This window comes from Motacilla alba, chromosome 1A (genome assembly GCF_015832195.1).
Source record: "Motacilla alba alba isolate MOTALB_02 chromosome 1A, Motacilla_alba_V1.0_pri, whole genome shotgun sequence".
NCBI lineage: Eukaryota > Metazoa > Chordata > Aves > Passeriformes > Motacillidae > Motacilla > Motacilla alba.
In genome coordinates this window covers 64,129,523-64,149,566 of record NC_052031.1, presented here as the reverse complement: position 1 = coordinate 64,149,566, position 20,044 = coordinate 64,129,523, and the positions used below count along the sequence as shown (strand labels likewise).

The window sequence follows — 20,044 nt, the reverse complement described above, 5'->3', positions numbered from 1 at the left end:
AATTTGATTCATGTGCTGTTTTGAGAAGCTGCTGTCATCATGAAGTTGTGAGTCCAAAGTAATGTGGGAAGCATTAAAAAAGCCTTTTTACTTTGGTGTATCAAGATCTGAGGCCAGCTATTACACAAGATGTAAAGATATTTGCAGATGTTAGTGACTCAGATCACACAATCTCAGAAATGGGATTTAATTGCCAGGCTAATGACAGTGTACTGCATTAATCCGAGCAGATTGTAATTCTTTTGGCTGTTAAAGTGTGAGAGGGAATAGTGACATGATTTAAAGTCATGGTCGACACCACCAGAGCAATATTCATTAATTGGGTTTGCCTTCTGTAGGGCAAGTGGCAGAGTCCCTTTCAGATTAGCTACACTGGTTTTCTTCCGGTTCATAAGGCTTATCATTATCTTTCATCTAAAATAAATTAAATTATGATACTGACATTCTTACTAGCTTTATAACAGCCTCCTCTGACAAAGTGATGGAGAAATGGGGAATTCTGTAAGTCAGAAAACTGACAAATCAGGTGTGGTTTCTTTTTGATTTTTTTTTTTTGTCACAACTTCTAAGCAACTTCAGATGCTTTCAGCCCCTCTGCCAGATCCGGTGGATTTTTATTGTTCATTTTCCTAATATTTTTTAAATATTTTTCTTGCTTTGGCTGTTCCGCATGTGTGTTCTGGAGGATCTGGGTGGGACCCACTTGGCTTAAATAATTCTTTCCAAATTGTTTGGGCTCTCCTTGATGCACTAAATTGAACCACTGCTGACAGTTGTTGACAACCCAGGGTGCAGCTGAACCAGAGCAGGGGATGTCTCTCCTTACAAGTGCAGACAAAGGAAATCGCCTTTGGCTTCACCCATTTGTCAGCAATGGTTTTGTTTTGCCATGTACAAAAAACTTCGACCCTTACAAAAGTGTAAAAATGAAAGAGAAAATCAAGTGTATTGTGAAAAGCAGAATGGGTGCACAAGCTGGGACAGTAAATTCTTTTATCCTCATTTTGGTAGCCAGTATTTCCCTTTCCCTTTCTTTAACCCTGTAAATACTGAAGTGTTTTTTTTTTTTTTTCTGATAATAGATTTGTCAAGTGACTGATGTTTTTAACTTTCTACAAAATGTTGGTCAGCTTCAGTCTCTGCTTTCCTGCCTTTTGTCTGAAGTATGTTCACTTCTCAGACTCTAACTGTACTACTAATAGTCCTGCTCTGTAATATGCTACACTCACACTGCCTGCAGCCAGGATTTTTTTAGTCTTTCCTTGACAAAATGTCCAAGAGCAAATATCTTTTGTTCATTGTCTGTGTCACCAGGAAAGAAGTTTCCTGGATTCTGTCAAAACTCAGAAGTACTGCTGTAAATTAATTGGCCCTCAATAACTCAGAATTAACTGTGGTGGTTTGCAAATCAGCACACAGTCTGAATTACAATGGCTCTGAATAGGAAAGAGAATGAGCTAAATAAAAAACCCTACTTGCATGAAAGTAGTGACTGCAGGTCTGAGCAGACCCATCTGTGCCTTGCTGCCTTCAGGGAGCAGTGCAGTCTAGCTTTGCTCCCCATCCCATTTCCCAGTGTAGCCAGAATTTCTTTGCAGTGTTGGCTAGATCCATATCTGCTCCTAAATGTAGAACCCTGTGCAGCTTCCAGGTGGCTGTGACTGTTCTCTCTTGAGCAGAAATACATTTATCCAAGAGATTCCTTGAAGGGGAAAGAATTGAAGACATGATGGAAGGTGATTGACTCAGGTGCCTTTTTTCATACCAGCAGTTGTTCATACCTGAATGAATTTTGGTTTTGGGAGGGAGTGATTGACTTATGACAAGAGGTTTTGTCTTCACTGTCAAGAAAAAAAAAAAGGAGGATGTGCTTGCATCTTTTCAGGGAAAATACTATAGATTTGCACTGTAACTCACTGGAAGTCTTGAGGAACTCCAGCTGCTGTGGGTTTGATAGAGCCACGTGTGCTCTCTTCACTGGGAGTGTCTGCTCCAGTTTTGTGATCTGCAGAGCAGGGTTTTTGTTTGACAAGGTTAGTTTGAAGGCAAATGTTGACCAGCTCTAAAGGTTTGAATGGGGGAAAGCAGCAAATAAGTGGGGAGAGGACTATTTTACATTAAGTTCTTAGCAGTGGAGGATATCTGTTTTGGGTGCCAGGGAGACAATTTCAAGAGTCGTGTGATAGGGGATGGTGAATACCAGGGAATGGGAAACAAGTAGAATAGGTAAAAGCTGGGGAACAGAGATAAATTTTCAGGAAGGGCCCACGATTTTGTGTGCCTTCAAAATAGTCTGGTTTCAGTGCCTTAAAAATGATTATCGTGCACACAATGTACTAAGCTTCTCAAAAATCACATCTTACAAAATATCTGAAGGTAAGCTTACAAAAATTACTTGTCACACGTGAAAATTGAGGCCTGTCTTCTTTCTATGAAAGCAGAGAGGAAACTGAAAGCCCTCTAAGCTCTTTTCAAAGAAGCTTTGAGTGAAAGGGTCTTCAGCATTTCTTACTAGACTTCCAGCATTGTCAATGGAGTTGGGCTTTTGAAATCTTTGATGTTCCCTTAAAGGCAAATGTAGTTCCTACATACACCGTGCTTAAGATGTATTTGGAAATGGTTTACTGGGAGGGCTCTGATCCTTTGCATTGAAAACAAATGTTAATGCAGTGTTGTTTGTAGCTTTTATTATTACCACAGGAATCCCAGACTGCCAATAATTTTGAAAACAGGAGTTTTTACAATACAAAGTGAAATTTCAAATGTCTCAGTCTAAGCTGGCACGCATCTATGGGTGGGAGTTGGGGGAACCCCCCCACATTTTTAAATATAATAAATGTTGCTTTTATATTTGTGATAGTTAAATGAATCTTGTACAGGCAGACATTAATATCAATAATTGGCTTGCCATGCAGCAAATTGCAGTGTATGGCTTGTTTCATACCTGTAAATTCTTTTATGGGAGGGCTGGCTGTGGTAGGGACAGCTTGTAGCAGTCTGATGATCCCTGCTGGAAATTTAAGGGCAAGGTCCCTTAAGGTGGTGGTAAAGGGAAAAGCTGTCCTAAGTGCAGGGAGCTGTTCCATCACCAGGAATGAATGAGATCTGGGCCAGAAACTTTGGCAGGACATTGTCTGGCTGGGGACTGTGTCAGCCACAGCTGCAGTGAGACTCAAGGTGCACATCTGCTGTAAGCACACAGAGCTTCTCCTGTGTGAGACACCACAGGCACTTCTCCTAACTCCATCCCTCCATGGACAGAAAATTCTGGAGTGCCTGGGATTCATCCCATGCTCCAGTCACAGCTGAGCAGTGTCCCTTCAGGGAATAGACACAAATGAAGAGCAAGTTTCAGGGAGATGTTTTTTGCCTGGTCTTTAGTTTGTTTTGTTTCAGGACTCATCTGAGTGAGGTGTTTATTGCCATTTCCTCTTAGTTATGGTTTCCCTCTAGGTGGTTTCAGATCTGAGTTCCCAAGACTGCTTGTGAAATCTGTTCTCAGCAGACGTGCCCTGAGAGTGGTCCACCTTCTGACTAAACTGAATTAGGCCAGGAAAAGATGAATGGCCTTACTAAGTCCAAAATGCACCTTCAGCTTTCAGGCCCATATGGGCCAGCTCGTGAAGCTACCTTTCAGCTCATTAAAGGGGAGGGCCAGGGAATCAAAACTAAGCCTGGCCAAAGTGAAAATGGAGATGTATTTAATTTTGACACAACATATAAAGATGTTCTAGATGAGGCTGTGTGAACTTGCAAGCAAAATTGAGCCTTTTGGTTCACAGACTTAAATTACCAATGCCCCAAATCCAGGGAAAGGGGTCTGAAATTCCCTGTGCTATAATATTTCTGAAAAAGGGAAGAACCTCAGTTGAAATGCCACTTGTATTTTCAAGGGATTTAATGCCACACTGCCCTTTAGAAAAAAAAAAAAACAAACTAGGGAACATTGTATTCTGTAAGAAAGAAATACCTTAAATTTAGTCTTTGGCATCTTGGAAGTTGATGGATGAGGACTGTGGCAATCTATCCAGCTCTTTATGTCTCCTCTCATCAGCAATGAAGTGTTGTTTATAAAGACTGGAATCTCAACAGGCACCATCATGCAGAAATAAATGCACAGGATTATTAAGCTGGAAACATGTTAATCTTCATGTCCTTTAGTTGATCGTGCTCATTTTTCTCCAGTGTGCTGTGCAAGTAGCTTGAATACCTAAGTGGTGGGGTGGTGTCTTAACCAGCCAGCACCAAAATGTGAAAATGCTCTTGAAAAGGCTTCACAATTGTTACTTTAATATAGAGAATTAATGTCTAGCAGTGTATGCCTGAGGCAGATGGCCAGTGCTCTGTCGTACCTGAACTTTATGAAGGGATCTAGCAGTTATGAAGGAAGAGCAAAGATTGTTTGCACTGGTGACAGTCTGAAATCTGTTTTGCTGACATGCACTGCTTTGTCTGGGGTCATAAAAAAGACCAGTCCCTTGCTCCTAGAATATATGTGTGTAATCAGTTCCAGCATGTTCCCTTGTCTTGTGCTTTATGGCCTTTTGAGAAAAGATCTAGACTGGAATCCTTTCCACAGCTGCATTTCCAAGGAAGAAAATTAAGCATGAACAAGCATCTAGCAGTCAGAAAGGTTTGTATTATTATAGACCTTAGGTGCTTAAGAAACTGTCACTGAAGATCCCAAGTATAGCATGCAAAGCCTTTTAGAAAGACTTTCGTCAGGATTAGTGCAAGGAGTTTATGATCATCAGGTACCAGAAGGAACATAATTCATTTCCTTCTCACAGCTTGCTTAAACTAGGAAACTGGATTTCTTATTCTAGCCTTGTCTTCCCAGGTGGAAAAAACCTTCAACAACCCCCTGCCCCAAGTTTGTAGAACTTCAAATAGGAATGAATGCAAAGTGCTAGATCTCATTACAGAGCTAGCAGACTTGATGGTGGACTTGGACACGATAGGGATTTGAGGTAGGAAGAAAGCAAGTATCAACCTGGGGTGCATCACAGCTTGTACTTCAGGAGAAAGGAGAGGATGCTGATTGTCTTGCACAAAGCTGAGGGATCTCTGTGTGCAGCTCTCAAGAGCTCAAACACAAGAAAAGGGCTGTAAGGATGTGTGGGGAGTGGAGAACCTCGGGGAGGAAAGTGGAAAAGCTTTGCTCGTTTGGCTTAGTCAAATGACAACAGAAAATGAAATGATTTCCCTTTCTAAATCAGTTTGGCATTAATGTAGACTAAAAATGGCCTTCTCCCTCCTTGCAGGATTGTGTTGATAAAGGAAAAGTCAATTCACAAGTTTCATTCTTAACTGTTACCTCCTGTTGCAGTGTTGAATTGAAATTTTCAAGGTGTCAGCTCTGCCCTTAAGTGAGAATTGGGCTGGGGTGTGGAGGTGCCAGGAATGTTGGCTAGAATGTTTTCAGCAGTTTAGTCTTCGTTTTAGACAAGTTAGCCAGCCTTACTTGCCAATATTTGGAATTGCACTGATGACTTTAAGATGGTAGCTGGTACTTGAGGGAGCAGGGTGGACCTCGTGTTGGCAATCCCATAATGAGCATTGTGCAGTAATCAGATGTGATCTGCAGAGATGACTTCATGTTGAAAGCATTACAAAACCTTAGTGCAAGCAATCTGCCCGTCTCGCTTTTTATGAAGGGTAGGGTTTCCTAAATGTTTCTGTGCCACTGGGGCATGAATTCCTCTGCATGAGAACATTTATATTAGCCATTATTGCAACTGCTCTGAGGTATGAAACATAGGATTTACTATTAATTAATTCCTGTGGGCATCGCTCCTGACTGGATGTGTCATCTACCTCTAGAAGTCTGGATAAAATGCTGAACTATAAAATAGTAGAATCCCCTGTAATCACATGTATGAACTGTGCCAGAACTGTAGTGAACTTGACAAAAATAAAACTTTTAAACTTTTTTTTTTTTCAACTGGAACAGCAAGTGATGCATTTGAAGAGTGGCTGCTGGACTTGCTGCAAATTGTCTGAAAGACAAAATCCCCAATCAGATGAGTTCCAGCTGAAAAAGAGGCTCAGGTAGCAGTTGTAAAAGAAATCAACATAACAGCAGTATATGGTCAAGAATTTATAGGAGTTTTTAACGTCAGAAAGGATTCTTGGGTCATAGCTTTTCCTTTTGCTTTATCCAGTCTATAGAATTTAATTCTTCCTTATGCCTGACATAAGACTACACAGAAACTGAACTACTTACTTTTCAATGACAAGTTCTACTACCAGATTGTAGTACAAATTTTCAAATGCCTTCTTGCATTTGATCAGTTTATTCTAGAGATTCATTAGTAGACATAAAAAAGAGGAAAGAAATACTCAGCTTTCTGTGAATCTTGAGGCCACTGCAGCTGAAAAGAATAAAAATGAATGCTCAGAGTGGACCAGAGCTGGCACTACTGCCACACTGAACTTTTGTGTGTATCACTGATCTCTGATGGTTTGTACTCTTGTTACTGTATTTTGAACAACAGTCTTGTTAGAATATTTTGTAACAATATAGCCTCAGAAGAGCTTGGTCTGTGAACAATATACAGTGCTCACGATTTCCTTGAAGCTTTCCTGGAGCCAGAGATTTTCTGTCCAGATGTTGGGACCTCCAGAAAATTGCTGGGATGTCTAAGCTTCAGCACTGTGGAAGTATGGTGGAGTCAGCCTTGAAAGTCTCTTCTGGGAATGAAGGAGTAGATCCTCCCCTTAACATTAATGGGGTGTACTTGGCTCATTTCATGTGCTTTTCAAACATGGAAGGAAGAGCTACAAATAAATATTTCATGAGCTTTTCAGGTTATCAGTGACAACTTTGTTAGAACTGACATGCCTTTGAGTTTCCCTGGTGAAGGGGAGTTGATTTGGGCTTTCATATGAGAAATGTGGCTGGCAGGAAAAGAGCAAAAGCGTCATCAGGGCTCTCAGGTGTCCAGAAATCCCCAAATCCTGACTGCTGGGCTCATGTCCATGCTCATCTAACACTGCAGCCTTCTTGCATGTATCCAAGGCATGCAGAGCATACGGAGGGAGGTCTGCACCCAGATGTCTTGGACTGGCAGTGTGAGTGTGTCAGGGTCTGTGAGCCCAGCTTTGTCTGCAGTTACCCAGAGAAAAAAGAGGGAGTCTTAGATAATCCTTTCAGCACAGTAGGAAATAGTTAAAACTCAGCTCCTTTGCATTCTGTGAGAACAGATTTAAGAGCATTTTCTACTTAAAAATAATTTTCTTTTAGTGTGTCTATCCCTAACTAAAAACAGCAATATCATTCCCTTCTGAAAGACTTCTGTAGGACATGTGGAAAAGAAGACCTACAGCTATCAGGTCCCATCTGTGAAGATGAGAATAAATAGCAGATGGCTTGCAAATGTAATGATGCTGACTATTTTCACTCTGCAAAGAGAATGATGGTGTTTTCTGAGAAACATCTCATTAATGACAGTGGTCATCTCTTCTCAAATCAAAGCTTACTTGTGATGGGAAAACCAACTTGCTTAAAGCTAGTCATTCTGACATGCTGAAAGTACAAAACTGAAATTTATTATAAAATAATCCCCTAAGGGTAAATAACATTTATCACTGCTGTAGTCCAAGCTCTGGCTGGCTATAGGAGTGTTGTGGGCAGGTAATGTGTCAGCAGTGTAAAATCAGGAAACGAGGAGATTGAAGGTTGTGTTTTCTAGCAGAATTGTTAGGTAGCCTGAAATAAGAGTTGTGCAAGTTATCCTGTAGGCAATAGATCTGTAACAGATACATATTTTTTCTTTTCCAGGAACAGCTGATTGAAGACAGATCAGGAATGTGTTATTAATTACTGTGGAATTGTATTCCACAAAAGAGAGGTTTGGTGAGAGTATTGCACACACAGGTGCAATAATTTTGTTTGGGTGGGGTATTTGTATTTATTTTTCTTAAACTTGGTTGTTTAGAATAGGTATGGAAGCATTTCTAATGCTCAGGATGTAACTTAACATTTTTAGCCATGATAAATTTTAGAGGTGACTTCTTAGATTGCTCTACAAAAGCAGCAAGTGACAGCTGTAAAAAGGTGTTCTTATTAATCAAAGACAATGAGCTAGAAATTACCTTTTCTTGGTGGCAGTTTAGAAAGCATACTGGTAAAATCAGATCTTTTTGGTTTTTTTCCTTTCTGCTTTTTCAGGAATCTTGTGCATTTAAGTCTGAGACAGCCACAGCAAACAGTGGCTTTGAACCCAGGATCACGTGCAGGGGGAGAGATGGTGCTTTTTCACCATGTGACCCTGCTGGTTTGTGACTGTCAGACTGGTAGTCAGGTCAGCTCATGGGCCAGAATTCCAAACCCCTGAAGAGAGAGGCTGGAAGGACTCCATTTGTTTGGAGGACTTGGGTGCAAAACTAAGCTTGTGCTAAGTCAGCTCCTTTGAAGGAGGGTGGTGTGACTGCTGCTTTGCAGTGCCCTGAGTTTCACTTGTTTTTGTGAAAATAGTTTAGCTGTTTGGAAAGACAAAGATGTGGGTTGAGGGAAATATAAGTAAAGACAGAGCAGTAGAATGGGACTGTGACAGGAGATGTGTCCAAACTGGAGAGCTGGCTGTCAAGTTTTGCTGCACATCTTCTTTCATCTCTGAAGTGGGACCCTGCCTTTTTTAAACACCTGGAAGTCTGTGGGTGCATTAGGTCTAAGCAAGAGGAAGGTATTGTTTCAGTCATAGCTTTGGTACTCTTTTTTTAGCACCAGTCAGTGATAGCAACCATAACTTAATCTTGGGGGCCTGCCGGTTGGCAGAGGGATGCTCGTGGCTCTCAGGCAAGGAGGGCTCCAGTTGGGGCTGGGAGGGAGGTGTGGGCTGAGGAGGCCACGCTGTGTGGGAGTGACAAACACCTCCTGATGGATAACTCAAGAGGCAGGGAAAGACTGACATAAAGGTGGAAAAGCTTATTTCAAGAACAAACCTTCTTATTATTTGGAATTCTGAATGCTTTTGTCTGTCCCAAGGCCTCCCAGAATAATTAGATTTACAGGTGCAGCAGCTTATGTTGATACATGTTTTCATGTATCTACTGTAGAACTAAGGGACCAAACATGGATTTCATTTAGATCTTTAGGAGTAAGGGCCTTGATGTACCTATTAATATTGCTGTAATTCAGTTCCAGAGCCAGTTAAAATGGTTAGTCTTCATTCTCTAACTTGACTGTGATCTGTGCAATGCTTAGACAGAATAACCCTTGTCAACTGTTTACAGAAACTAGAGATCACAGAGAGAGCAAAAGGAATATTTTGGCAGTGGATTCGATCTTGGATGCGATAAGGAAATCCTAAACACAAACTGTAGTTGTTTATCTGGCAGTGGGGCAGAGGAAGGGTACAGCTCCATGAAAGCTGAAGAGAAGGGGGTGGGATCTGTGGCTGGCATCTCTCTTCTGTACCCTGGCACAGAAGCTGCCCAGTCAGGTTATCACTTCCCAGTGTGTGCTGGGTGGGAGGAACAGGGGATGTTCCCAGCACCAGGAAGTCATTGTGATCTATTGTGCTGACTTTTCGTGACATTATCAAAGAGAAAGAAAAAAAAATCCATTCATTGAGCACATTTGTTTTCAGGCAGTAGAGAAAGAGGAGCTGTCTTCAGTTTTAAGTGTTGATTGAAAAGTATTTTCACACCAGCACACGGTGACTAATATTCCATGCAGTCATGTTCCCGCCTGCTGCTTTCTGATGTGGTTTGTGTGCAGCTGCAGGAAGATGTTCATTTAACCCCAGTCAAGCACCTGACAATGGGAAGGAAAGGCTGCTTGTGCTCAGAGTGCTCTTCTAGAAAAAGAACTTTCTGGAATAAGGATTGCACCTTAAGAGCCGTGTATTTTGGAGGGGCAGCCATAGTAGATGGGAGCTGAGAGGAAATTGTTGGGACACAAGGACACAGGCATGTCTGGATGAGCTCTTGAAAGCTGTTACTAAATGTGGGGGGGGGAAACAAAAGTATCTTCTTGCCTTTTTGGCATTTTAGGAGCAACTGGAGAAGCTGGGAATGTCCGAACATCCTCTTATGAGATGTATTTGTTTTGTTATGAATGTCAGCAGTGCCTCTCTAGAAATTTGATTCCAAGTTTAATGAACTTCTGATTGCATTTGCCTGTTCTGCAACTAGGGAAAATGTGTCTAGCTGCAGTTTTCAGTCTGTGTCATTGAACTAACAAGATCTGACCTCTGTTTCGGAGAGCTTAGGACACTCATGTGCCCATGATAGGGCCACTATAAAACCATGCCAGGTAAGAAGTGTATATATGTGTGTGTATATATATATATGTATGTATATACATGGGCACTGGTTTGTTTTCAGTGTGGTCTCCTGAAAAGAATTGGGCATTGGCCAGTGCTGACCTCAGTCTTTTTGTGGGCTAAATTAATGTCTTTATTCTGCTTGGCAGTGTGGGCCAAGAAGAATTTTTAAATGAATGCAAGAATTTATGGTGTGCAAGATGTCTGACAGTATCCTCAGTTGTTTTTGTGTTTCATCAGTGTGGTGTTACAAATGGGCCTGTGTAATGCAGAGGAGACTCAGGGCTGACAATGTGAATGGTGTAGTAGGAGGGGCTGTGCTGGGGCCCTTTTAAGTGAGAAAATATCCATCTTGCAATGTTGTTGGAAGTAATTGTTAATCTGTTTTCATTTGACGAAGGAAAAGCCCAGTAGATGTCATTTCATGTTTAAATGTGAAGCTGAGGCATAAATTAGTGTCCTGCTGATGATAATCCACGGAGGAGGCATGAGCTTTGAAACAGAAACAGACACAAATTCTGAACGTAACTGGCTGTACAAAAAAAGTGTGTCATGCTAGAGGGTGAGTTTTAGGCTTGTCTATTTTTATGGACCTGTGCTTCTGAAAGAAAAACAGAAGAAACACCTCCATCCTTTTTGATGTAGGAAGAGGAGAAAAGATCCTGTCTTCTGCTCTGGGCAGCCTGTCCAGCCTGTAAACCTGTCCAGCCTCAGGTTTACTGCTGTGACAGGAGGAAGGATTTTTGGAAAGAAATAACATTTGCATTAGGAGCTCTCACCCCTTCATTGAGAACACATGTTTTTTTCTCAACTCCAGATGGGGCAGAACCTCTTGCTTTGATGAAAATTAGGACTCTGACATCACATGCTGGGCCCTGCCCTCTGCTTTGTTCTGTTGCTTCTTAACAGGCTTCAAGTCCAGTCTCTTAACTCTCCAGAAACTTCTGTACACCACTAAGCTGGGGATGTTCGTCGCTTACTGAGTGGTGATGTTTGAAGGACAGATTGGTTGTCAGGAGCTGGTGACAGTGCTGCTGCTTCACATCTGTCACATCTGATGGGTTCAGGGCAATAGGGTTCAGTTGTCTGCAGCTCTGGTGGCCTGGCATCGTAGGAAGCTTGGAGCAACCAGAGCAGAAACAATGGCTCACATAAACACTCTCAGATGGTTTTAGGCCAGTGAAGAACTTCTGGCTCTGGGGTGTCTTGCTGAGCTTCCTGGAGAGCTTCACAGTCTGGGATGGGCAAGAAGGCTGAGAGTTGGATGTTTTCCAGATGAGAATGTGGCAGGGCTTTGTGGCAGGGACGTGGGAGTTGATGGGAACTGTTCAGAGAAAGCAGCTTCACTCATTGACCCTCGAGGGTGCCTTGAACTGCCTTGGCTGTAGGCAAGGGAGCAGACTTTACTTCAGCTCCCCTTTTCCAGGTGCTTTTTATTGCTACTGTATGATATGAAATGAAATAGACAGGAATGAGGAGCATTCTTATGCGTGTTCCCTGCTCATTATGGATTCCTGCAAGCTGGTGTTAGTCTCTGTGGTGGGTAAATAGGGCTGACCCTCAGAACCTGAAAGCCCCATCTGAGTGCCAGAGGAATGGGACTGCGTGCCAGGAGAGATAAAAGCACAGGGTCTGGCACTGGAGGAGCTCGTGTGGAGGGTGAGGAGATAGGAAGGATGTAAGTGTGTACTTAGGCCTGCTTCAAGGAAAGCTGAGAGAAACATTGGCATTTATCTCCAGGAATTAACATGTAGTTTCCTCTTTTTTTTTTTTTTTTTTTTTTTTTAATAGTTAAAAAGATTAGGTTCAGACTGAGTAAAAATTGACCTTTCCTCACAATTGCTCCATTTCAGTTCTCCCTGTTGTGTCTCAGGCTGTGCAGCTGCTGTGGCCTCCCTCAGCAGGCAAACTTGGATGGTAGGTGTAAGGAAACACTCACTTCCACCTTTTCTCGTGAGGCAGCTTTTTTTTTATGGCTCTTGTGAATGTGTCCAAAGGTAGCAAAGTGCTTGGAGGCCACTCTGCATTTCTTCTTGCTACTGCAGGTCAGTATCAGCTTCTCCCCTTGTCCCCTGTCAGTAAGTGGATGTTACTCATACTTACACAAGGAGCCTAAAAGTCAGCAGATGGAAATTATTGGAATGGAGGGAAAGGGGGGCCTTGGGTGTTTTTTGCTTGAAAGCTTGGTAGGTGCCAGCTTTGCTCCTTCTACAGTGCTGTGGGGCCATGTGGAGAACCTGCCAGTGGAGGAGAACTTCAGAACCAGAGGAGGTTTCTGCCGGGGTCCCCATGCTGGTCCATTTAATGAGGCATGCTGGCTTTTGGCAGGTTCCCCACTGGCTGCCCCTCCAGGCCCTGTCTCTCATTAGGTAGGATGTTTTTAGGCACTGGATTGAACTTGCTGGTTGGTGGTGGTCTGCTTTTTACACACTGCTCTTTACAGAGCTAGCGCCAAGCTACTAAATTATTAAGCTGGGGTTTTAATAGAAACCCCTGTGTAGGCTTAAATTGTTTCCACTCTATTTGGAGTTTCCTGCTCTGCTGGTTTTTATTTTGTCCCATGCATGAAGGCATGGAGGAGGGAATTCACAGGAAAGCACAGAGGCAAAGAGGAAGAATTCAGCCTGAGAGCAGTAGAAAGCGTGCAGGCAAAATAAAAGGTCAATTGGTACCGTATGCAGCTCTTTTGGAGGTGATGGGGGGAAAATGGCCCCTAATCCCCATGACAGTTCAGCAGAAACTTGTGTGTTTGTTTCCAATGCTGTTTGTAACTTAGGTTTCTCAATAAAATATTTTCTTGCCTGACTGTTTTTGACTTGGCCTCTTCCCCAGGGCTTGAAAGGGACGTTTGTGAGCACATACAGCTACGGCAGTTTATCCCCAGAGTCAAACCCTGCTGCCACCAGTGGGATGGCAGAATTCTTTCTGCTGCCCTCCCTCCTCTGTGGGGCCTTCCAGGGATGTTCCACTTCCACCTAGTCCTCCCTTGTTGCAGGTTCTCCCCCACAGACCCACAGCACTGGACACGGGGTCAGGATAGCACCTGCCTGTTCAGTGCTGTGTAAGTCAGGGCAGGTCAGCACCTTGTGTTTTCTTAGCACTGCACTGATAAATGTGTGTTGTCCTGGGTGACAGGTCACTGTCCTCCACCAGATGGGTTGACTGTCACACCGTTCAGGAGAGGGATGTTGTTTGAACCTGTGCTTCTTGGTAGACCAGGAGTTCTCAGCATCGATTCCCTGAGGCTGCTTCATCGTGAGCAGTGACCTCCTTCCTCTGGGAGCAATGAGATGGGAAAGGATTGGGAAAACAGTGGGAAGGGGTGACAGTGGGCTAAAACTGCTCAGTGTGTGTCCTCTCTTGCCCTTCACTCCTAGCCACTCTAGGCTTGTACTGAGTCCCAAGCCAGGGGACTGCTTTCCACAAAGACATCCCAGTTGGAAGAGCCAGTGCACTGGAGTCACCGGGGTTGTTAAGTACAGCTGCAGTGAGCCAAAGTAACTGAGCTTCGAGTGTGCACTTGAGGGCTTGGAACAACCTTGGAACAACCCAAGCTCTTGGAACATGTGGTACATATCTTAGGATATGTAAAGGATATGTATCTTAGGGTGGTTTACAGCTTAAACCATCTGACTGGGCTTGTGTGTAAGGTACTGGCGGCTACTAGCTGAATCCTGCCTGGAGATTGCAGGTCTGGCTGAACAGAAAAATGGGCTGTGAATTATAAAGGCTGCCTTCATCACTCAATGGCAGGAACAGCACTGCAGTTCCTGTCATTGTCATCATGCTCGAGCCATGTTCGGGTACTGACTGTGTTTAATTGCATGGCTAATTTACTTAATGTCTCTCCTGGGGTCACTTATAACACTCTTATTTTTGGGTTTCAGGGAAATTAGGGACACTAGCAATCCATTGTGGTTCTCTCAAGGCAGGAGTTTTCCAGATGACGATGGTAATAACAGCTGTGGCTTAGTTGCAGAGTAACCTGGCTAAACTGAGAAAAATTAGCTCTGGCAACTGTGATAGAGCTTCATGCTTGCAGATGAACGATCTCCAGTGAAAATATAGTTCAGCTGTAGGCAGAGGCCACGGGTCCCCTGGGGTTGGATGACTTGGAGGATGTGTTTGTTGGTTTATTGGGAAAACCCTGGCAGTGCCTGTTGGCTTTCAGCCCTGCAAATGAAGAATTTTCTGATCAGATATTTAGGTATTTGGGTGGAGAACTGAGGTCATCATATGTCTTCCCTGGTATACAACTATGAACCATCCCATTCCATGACAGACTGGTTATGTACCTTCCGAGGAGCTCCTCTGTACCTGTCTGTTACCTCCTGTTAGCGGAGCATCCGAGGTGCTTGCTTTTGGGAAGGACAGTGTGCTGAAAGGTCTGCAGCGACAGTTGGCCTAATGAGCCTTGCTGTGCTTGTTGTTTTCACGCAGATGGACCTCTCTGTGGAAACTCTTTACAGCCTCATGCAGGAGCGCCAGAAGAAGTACGCCAAGTATGCGGAGCAGATCCAGAAGGTCAACGAGATGTCTGCCATCCTGCGGCGCATCCAGATGGGCATCGACCAGACGGTGCCGCTGATGGAGCGGCTGAACAGCCTCCTGCCAGAGGGGGAGCGCCTGGAGCCCTTCTCCATGAAACCCGACCGGGAGCCGAGGTCGTAGCGCTCCGGCAGCTCCCCCTCCTCACCTTCCACGCTCCACGTTCGGCACAGAAGCGCTTCCAGCAGGCTGCACTGGCGGGTTGGGAGCGGGCAGCGCTGCTGCCGGACTCTGCCAGGGCAGCGGAGGGAGAGCGGCGTCAGCTGCCGGAGCCGCAGAGCCAGGAATCCAGGAGCTCCCTGGAGGAGATGATTTACCGTTCTCTCAGCTCCCTCCTCTTGCCCTCCTGGCTCCTCTGCCGCTACACCGCCTGTGCAGACACATTTGTTTCATTGCTGTGATGAGTCGGGGTTTACAGAGAAGGAATTTCCTTTTATCTGATTTAATTTTTTTACTAAAAAAATTTCAAAGGGATATGGGGTGTGATGAACCCTCTAACATGTTTTTTGTGCCATTGGGGTTTAGACAATTGGATGGCTGGGAGGTATTTCTGAGATGCCCTGGCCTTGGAAATATGTGTGTTTTATAGGGGAAAGTGTGGGAGCCAGGAACTGGCTTACTAAAATCTGGCCATTGTCATAATTAACATGGTTTGCACAGCAGGATTTTGGCATGTCCATGAGGCTCCTGTTTCTATGGGCTCACTAATTTATGAGGCTGTAAAGGAGTAACTGTTCTAGATATGTATGTCTGTTAATGTAAAGCAAACCTTAGTGTTCCTCTCCCTCTTCCCCAGCAATGTCCCCGTTCCCCAGCTGGTGGCATTTCATGTCCCTCTGACAGGCACCGGTACCAACCTGCTCACTTTGCATCTCAAAACTGGACACAAGGTGTCTTTTTTTATTTGGACACTCAAGTTACCTTGGTGCTGTCTTTTTTACCAGTGGAGTGCAGCTGCTTCTTCAAGTGCATAAGGGGGGAGAGGAGAGACGTGAGAAGTCCTTTGGCTCTTTGTGTTGGTTTAGCTGCCCTTGTGCCGGGAGCTGGTGGTGGCACGCTGCTGAACGACTGAAGCCACGGGGTCCTTCTCAGCCACCTGCTCCAAAGGCAGTGGGATGTTCTTGCCTCCTGCCAGGCTGAAGAGCCCATAAACCCCAAGGGTTGTTGTGTGTCAGGAGTGCAGCTCCAGCAGTGAGGACAGTCAGGGACAGCCCAGCTGCCAGTACAGCACAAGGTAGGGTCACTTGCCAAAGGTAATTTGCTTCAATATGTCTTAGTACTTAAGAGCATTTATTAAGCAAAAGGCTGTCTCTGAGCATTTGGAAGTAAGAGTGCAGCAGGTTTTTGATTGTAATAATTATTGCCTGGTGGCAAGAAGCAGCAGGCTGTTCTCTTGTTGCATTCCCAAGGGTCATGTAGTGTCAATTTTTGTCATACAGACTGCAGGCAGCTTAGATGTGCATCTGGTGGTTGGATCCCAGGGCCTGCTGAACACTATCTAGAGGCAGAGTCCTGTAGAAATGAGGCCCCCTGGAATGATGCCCTAGGAAGTGGGACTGACTGCTTCAGGGAGGGCAGGGAACTCAGCAGGAGGGTTTTTAGCAAAGGCAGCAGGTCTCCTTGCCTGCTGCTCCAATCCCAGAGGTTTTACACAGTTGTATGTACATAGGCATATGCTGTGTGTTGCCCAGGATAAAACATCAGAATTCCATCCTTGTTCAAGCTTCCTGCCATGTTTTACACTTGGATTGTGAAAAGCTTACATGAGACTTAACCCAGGAAAAGCTGCTTGTCATGGCCATGCCCTTGTGGGTCCTCATTGTCCATCATGGAATGTGTCTCTGCCTCCCACCATCAGACACAAGAATATTGAGCTGCTTTAAATAGTGGCTGCAGCCATTTTTGTCTTCTTTGTCCAGATGATGCTGTCTGGATGTTTAAAATGTGCGACATTCAGCTGTCTGCCAGACGGGATCAGGAGTGTCCCACACCCTGGTGTGCTGGAAGCCTGTGCCAGTGGGAAGATCCTGATACTGGATGTCAAGGCAGATGCTCTCTCCTGTAAGACACTTCTCTGAGGCTTGTAGACGTTTGGCCTCAGGCCATTGAGTATCAGATCAAAGCATTGCTCCCTGCAGTGCTAATGAGGGCAAAGGAACAGTATTCCCAGCTGAAGGCTGCAGGAGTGAGCGCTGCAAATCAGCTCCTTCCTCATTTGCCAGAAAACACCAAGGCACTGGGCTGAGAATGGGAGAAAACCTTTGTTCCTAGGAACAGTAGTCTTTAAACTTGTGGCTGTGCTGCTGGGCCTCACAGACAGAGCTTCTTGAACAGCAAGGGCAGGTTGTGGAAGGCGTAGTAACTGAACTAGAAAGAAATTAGAGCTGAAATGTGAAGGCCAACTTTTTCCAGTGCTCACATGTCACCACCTTCATTCCACAGGTGATAGTCTCTCATATGAGTACTGTAAGAAACATGCACCCTCTAAATGCCCTTGAACGATGGTTTACAGTTTTATTTAAAACATTGTCACTGCCTTCAGGAACTGTAAGTCTTTGCCCCTCTTGCTGAGGGGGAGATGTGTCCTGCCACGTCTTCTTGAGCTGCTGTTTGCTGCTTGGCTGCTCCTTGTTGGCTTTGCTCCACATGCTGCTTTCAGCTTCAGCTCAGATGTAAGTGATGCTCAGGGTAAGACTGACGCTTCCCTCCCACGCTGTTTAGCAGGAGCTTGGAGATGTGACTGGAATCACCTTTCAGTGCAGGAATTTCCTTTCCCAAGCCAAACGCTCTTGGAGGAGGCCTCAGGTATCTTTTGTGAATGTACCAGCTGTTACTTCTATCACAAATTTAGTGCTATGAACAGTGAATAATCTGGTGTGCTGAAACCAGACACTGCTGCCCTTTTCTGCTTTCTGCTGGTGTGTGGTCTGGGTACAGGCTAAGCTTCTTGATACGTGATCTTGTGAAAAGCTGGGGAGCAGGACGAGTCACTGGAGCTGTGGTTCCCCTCTGCCCTGAGCTGCTCTGGCCCTTCCCCTGACTCTGCTCTTGCAACGCCCGCGTTGTGCTGCCACTGGTGCTCCTTGTGTCTCACACTGGTCACTGTGCTGCCCATGCAGAGCAGGTTTGCTTTGTTGTTTCGTTGTTTTTGTCACTGTATGCGTTGACAGGGTGCTAAAGTGCCAGCCTACCTGCAGGGCAATTCCTGTGAAGATCTGCTGAAGGGGAGAGAAAAGAGTTTTTGTTGTTGTTTTTTTTTTAATGTATGTATTTTAAATTAAATATATTTAAATATTCTTAAATATTTTAGTGTGTTTTCCCCTCCTCCAAGCTTTTACACAGAGAGAGTAGAAATACACATTTTCGCAGCCCATTGGTTGCATGAGCCAGCTCCTCTCTCAGACTGTGTGCCAGAAGCTTCCCGAGGTACTGCTGGAACATCCCTCCAGTTCCCAAGTTGCCAGAGGGTATTTTGATTGCCAGCCTTGTGGCTGAGCACTCCATGGTTTATGGGTGGTTACCCCGTTCAGCTTCCTACATGCTCCGTCTTCCACAGCTCCAGCATTAAAACTTTTGGTGTGGCTCTTTTCCAAGCGTGTTGTTTCTCCAGTTGCCTTACTGCTCATTCTTCATTCCCGCATCCCACCGTGGTGTTGGGCAGTGCAGGCGTATCTCAGCTTTACTTTGAACTCACTCTGTGACACGGAGGTGGCTGATTTCAGCTGCCCTGGGGCTGCCTCTGCCATGGGATGGAAAGAAAATGGAATGAAAATAAATGCCGGTTGGTTTTTTTCCCCTGATGCTGTCCCAGTTCTGGTTGGCACTGATGTCCAGTTTGAATAGAAGATATGAGCAGCAATGCTTGGGACTTGGCATTGGGAAAGTGGAATGGTGATGAACTCTCACCTGCACGGGTGATACTGAATGAAGAGAGGCAGATTTACAGGGTTTCTTTTTATTTTGCTGCTGTTTTGTTTTTGCTTTTGTTTTTTTATTTTTAGTAGCCCGATGCCCCAGCCTCATTGCTGCCTGCAGTGTCACACTTTGTTCAGCAGTGGAGCATGGTGAGGGTCCCTGGAAATGGCAGCTGAAATCCACTCCTCAAAGTGAGCAAACCCTTGCAGCAGGACAACTCTCCAGAAGTGTTTGGCAGCATTTTACACGCCAGGAAAGCAGCCCCTTCCCAGAGGGGTGGGTGTTGCAGAAGGCAAGAAATAGCTCCCTTTCCTTTTCTATTTATGGTGACTTACTAATATTCTTGGAAGTGCAGAACTAGCTCAAGGCCTTACTGCAGAAACACTTCAGTTTGCCTCAGAGCAACCATTTGGACCTGAGGGCCAAGAAGTTCTTTGCAGGCAGCATTCAAAGGGCAAGTGCTGTTGCCAGGCAAAGCTGGTGGATGAGGAACACTGTTCTACCTGAATTCTCAGTTGTGGGTTTGTGCGTATGCCGTAATTGTGGTGTTGTGTATGTTACACTGTCTAAAAGTGCTAGAATAACTACTTCTATCACAGATTAATGACAGACTAGCTAGGTGTATGGCTGGCTAGTTAAGATGTCTGGTTAGGTAAATTTGGTTGAATCACAGTGATTTTGGATTTAAATAGTAACAAGTCTTATTAGAACCCTAGTGCTGTTCCCCTTGTTCTGGGCTTTTCATGCCCCCACTGTCTGGTAGAAGCCAGTTTATAACTTGTGCTGTGAATCGCAGCACATTGAGCACCTAGCTGATGCATACAGTTAGTAAAGACAGTAGTTCACCTGATCACCACATTTCTACTCTCTTATCCTCCCCAGCCCCCTCAAAAGCAGGGCTACCTGATCCCTGCTGGGAGGAGGTTTGCTGTTTTCAGTTCACTTCATTCTAGGAATGTCATTGGAATGGTTACATCAGGAGCCCACTGACCTTGGGGACCTCTTCCCAGTAATGCCAGGCAGTGAAATGAAAATTAGGTGTTGGTGACATGCATGAGGCAGATTTCAGTTGCCCCTTGGGTTTTTACTGGAGGTGGATTTAGGCTGTCTCTTCCCAGAGCTGGCTGGTGGCAGGGCCAGGGATGGAGAGAGCAGGAGCAGAGCAAGTCCTGCAAAGCAGGCAGGAGGAGTGGTGAAAGCTGAAGTGAATGCTTCAAAAAACAGAATTTGAGGGAACAGAGCTACTACAATCAGAACTGGACTTTAGAGTGGGGTGAGCAGCTAAATCTAAGAAGATTGTCATGTCAACC

The 20,044-nt window shown here is 44.7% G+C and overlaps 1 protein-coding gene across 1 annotated transcript in view; it reads left to right on the top strand.

Annotated features, from left to right (window-relative positions):
* Positions 1 to 18,767, top strand: part of BORCS5 (BLOC-1 related complex subunit 5) — a 63,164-nt gene extending 44,397 nt beyond the window's left edge. The window contains exon 4 of the mRNA XM_038155126.1: positions 14,712 to 18,767. Coding sequence (XP_038011054.1) covers positions 14,712 to 14,942 — 231 coding nt within the window. The 3' untranslated portion in view covers positions 14,943 to 18,767. The remainder of the gene's footprint in view (positions 1 to 14,711) is intronic.
* The last annotated feature ends 1,277 nt before the right edge of the window (positions 18,768 to 20,044 follow it).